Consider the following 3,302-nt stretch of genomic DNA (forward strand, 5'->3'; position numbering starts at 1 on the left):
CGCCCCCGTCCTCCTCCAGACTGTCCTGAGTAGAAAGCCACCACACCTGGGTCCTGTGGTCACTGGGCTGGTGTTAACGTGCAGGCCGTGTCCTCACCTCGTCCGCGGGGGTGTCAGGGGTCCATAACCCCTTCCGCAGACAAGGAGCCAGGGCCAGCAGGAGGCCGGCTCGGAACAGGTGCCCTGCTCCCCTTTGTCGGGACCTGGGGGTGCAGCTCCAGGCCTGCCGTGGGCACACTGCCGACCCAGACACTGCACGCAGGATGGGTGACCCAGCCGGTGGGCCAGGAACGGGATCAGAGCAGGGTAAAGACTGACCTTCAGCAAAAACGGCAGGGTAGCCTGGCCACGTACACCTGCCGCCTCCGGGCGACCCTGGGAGGAGGGGGGCGTGGGCTGCGGCCTCTCTGTTTCACAGGTGAGCAGACCCAGGCTCAGGGAGGGGCGGGGGGTCTGGCCTGGGTGCCCCGCCCATACAGACATACCCACATGCGCACACATATATGTACACTAGTGTTCACTCAGTCACGCAGACACACACACTGGAGAGGCAGCGAGCCGCTGGCGGTGCCTGGCCTGTGGCCGGCTGTGGCCGGCTGTGGCGTCTGTCCCCACTGGGCTGCTCTTTCCCAGCCCAGCCTTTCTGTTCTGGCCCCGCCCTGATAGTGTGGCTGGTGCCCCCTCCCCCTTCAAAATCCAGGAGGAACCGTCCCACGAGAGCACGCTAGCTGCCCCGTGAATGGGGCCCAAGACCACGTGGTCTGGCCCCCTCCCCTGCAGCCACCCCTGCTCTCCCCCCACACCCGCTCCGAGCTGCTTGTGGTACGTAGGAAATCCGCACATTGTTCTCCTCGGATCAGAAAATAGCAGCGGCCTCAGGAAGCAGCGAGACCCCCCCCACCCCAGGAATCCTACTCGGATGCTGGTCAGCAAATTGTCCTGCGGAGCCCCTGCCCTCCCCCTGCCCCAACAGCCTTGAGTGCTCAGAGCGTCGCCCCAGGGGAGGGGGGCCCACGGCCGGGGTCTCTGCAGCCCCACCGGGGGTGGTCAGGCGAGGGGCCCTGTTGCAGACCCATCTACCGTTCGGGGTCAGAGTCAGAGGCGGGGGGGCGGGGCTGTGATAAGAGGTGCCTGTGACCTGCGGCCTCCCCAGCTCTGCCCTCCTTGTGGGATCGGCAGCTGAGGGCAGCACAGCCCCTCCAGAGGCCCCGCAGAAATGCCCGGGAAAGCACTGATGTGAGGGGCAGGCCCAGGGCGCGGTGGCTGCAGGGCCAGTGGGTGCCCAGACCTCCAGCTCCTCCTGTGGAGGAGGGAGCCCACTCCGGCCGCCCTCCGTCTCGGGCCTCCCTGCGCTGACCCCTTGTACTCCCTCCACCCTCTGCGGGCCGTGCTCGCCGCTGCGCCCGGCGGGAAAGGTGGGCAGGGGACGCTGACGGGGCCTTCTCTCGTTTCAGCTGCGTGGTGGACGAGATGGACTTCTCCACCATGGAGCTGGACGAGGCCCTCCGGAAGTTCCAGGCGCACATCCGGGTCCAGGGGGAGGCCCAGAAGGTGGAGCGGCTGATCGAGGCCTTCAGGTGGGGGCGGGGCAGGTGTCAGGTAGAAAAAGCGTCCCTGCTCGAAGACCACCGAGGCTCAAGGGCAGACCCCCCTTTCAGGGTCAGGTGGCCATGAGCTATCAGGGGACGGGGGTGCGGGGGGAGGCGGCCCTTCCTCTGCCACGTGCTGTGCGGCTCAGTGCTGGAGCCAAGGCCTCGAACGCCTTCGTGGTCCTCTCATCCCCACTGGTTCTCGAGTCCATCTGTGTCGTCACTCGTCTGCTCATTCACAGGGGCAGATGCTCCCTCAGTGACGCAGAGGGCGTGGTTCTGACACCCGCACCACTGTGTGACCTTGCTTTGGTTACTTAACCTCTCTGTGCCTCACGTCCTTGCCAGTAGAGAGGGGTTGTTGAACGCACCTACCCTGGAGGGGGTGGAAGGATTAAACCACTCGGGCCGTGTGGGTGCACTCCGCCCAGCGCCTGGCCCCCCAGAGAGCCTGCAGTCAAGGCAGGCTGTCCTTGCGCCATCTTCCATGCTGGGATGGTGTGCACACTGGCCGCATAGGGCGTCCGTGCCCCGCGCTGGGTGTGGGAGACCCAGCCCTCTGGGCTCAGCAGGGGTGGTGTGTTCACAGAGGGGCGAGGTCGCAGGAGGAGGAGCCCCGGGCCCTGGGAGGGAAGCATTCAGACACTTCCATTCAGGAGGGCTTCCTGGAGGGAGCGGCACTTAACAGGGAAGACGAAATTGAAGCCCACCTCGTCTAAGCGCCCATGGCTGCTGCCTGCGGGTTGTGGGCCTCGATCATGGTGCCCCACCCAGTTCCTCTTCCCCATCCCTGCCCCACCCGCCTGCCCCTGCACAAGGTCGCCAGCGGAGGGAACTGTGGGGTGGGGTGTGGGGCGTATTCAAGGCAGTGAGGACGTGAGCAGATGACTCTGTGAGGCAGTTTGTAGCGAGGCTGTTAGTTCGGCTGCCGCAACAAAGACGTCCGCCACAGCTGCCGTGGCTGAAACGCCCCGGAAGTGGGCCGCCCTCTGAGCTGGCGTGGAGGAGGCCTGGGCTCCTGTCATCTGAGGTCCCCGGGAGCAGATTCAACACCCATTGCATTCACGTTCCAGGCAGGCAGAGAGCACGCAGGGCACCCCCTGCCTTTAAGGCACAGCCTCGAAGGTGCCCACATCGCATTGGCCGGAACTTAGCACGTGGCTGCGCGGGGGCCGAGGGACGTGGTCCTCAGCCCCGAGCAGCCACATGCCGGCCGAACTACGGGCGGGTGGGACTTAACTCACATGGTGCGGGGCTGGTGAGTGGACGGTCAGGGCCAGCTCTGCCAGACAGGCGACATCCCCCGTGTACCAGAGACGGAGGCTCTGAGGTCAGTGACCAGCCTCAGCTGTTTAGGGCCGCTCGTGGGTGAGGGGCGGAGTGGCCTCCTGCCCCGGCTGAAGCACCACCCCGTCCTCCCCCAGCCAGCGGTACTGCATCTGCAACCCCGGGGTGGTGCGGCAGTTCCGGAACCCAGACACCATCTTCATCCTGGCCTTTGCCATCATTCTGCTCAACACCGACATGTACAGCCCCAACGTCAAGCCCGAGCGCAAGATGAAGCTGGAGGACTTCGTCAAGAACCTCCGAGGTGAGCGCTGCCCTGGCCACGGCGGGACGCCCGCCCCCTCCTCACCGGCACGCACCTGACAGAGGTGCGCGCAGCACGGCCTCACGTGGGGGGGGGGGGGGTCCTCCCCGCAGGGAGCCCCG

At 66.1% G+C, this 3,302-nt stretch overlaps 1 protein-coding gene across 3 annotated transcripts in view; it reads left to right on the plus strand.

Moving 5' to 3' along the window:
- Window positions 1-3,302, plus strand: part of IQSEC1 (IQ motif and Sec7 domain ArfGEF 1) — a 66,922-nt gene that overhangs the window by 44,576 nt on the left and 19,044 nt on the right. For all 3 annotated transcript variants that reach the window (XM_007461244.1, XM_007461243.1, XM_007461245.1), the window contains 2 exons: window positions 1,455-1,577; window positions 3,014-3,180. In XM_007461244.1, coding sequence (XP_007461306.1) covers window positions 1,455-1,577; window positions 3,014-3,180 — 290 coding nt within the window. The remainder of the gene's footprint in view (window positions 1-1,454; window positions 1,578-3,013; window positions 3,181-3,302) is intronic.

The sequence above is a fragment of the Lipotes vexillifer genome, unplaced genomic scaffold, assembly GCF_000442215.2.
Source record: "Lipotes vexillifer unplaced genomic scaffold, Lipotes_vexillifer_v1.1 scaffold774, whole genome shotgun sequence".
In the NCBI taxonomy this organism is placed as follows: domain Eukaryota; kingdom Metazoa; phylum Chordata; class Mammalia; order Artiodactyla; family Lipotidae; genus Lipotes; species Lipotes vexillifer.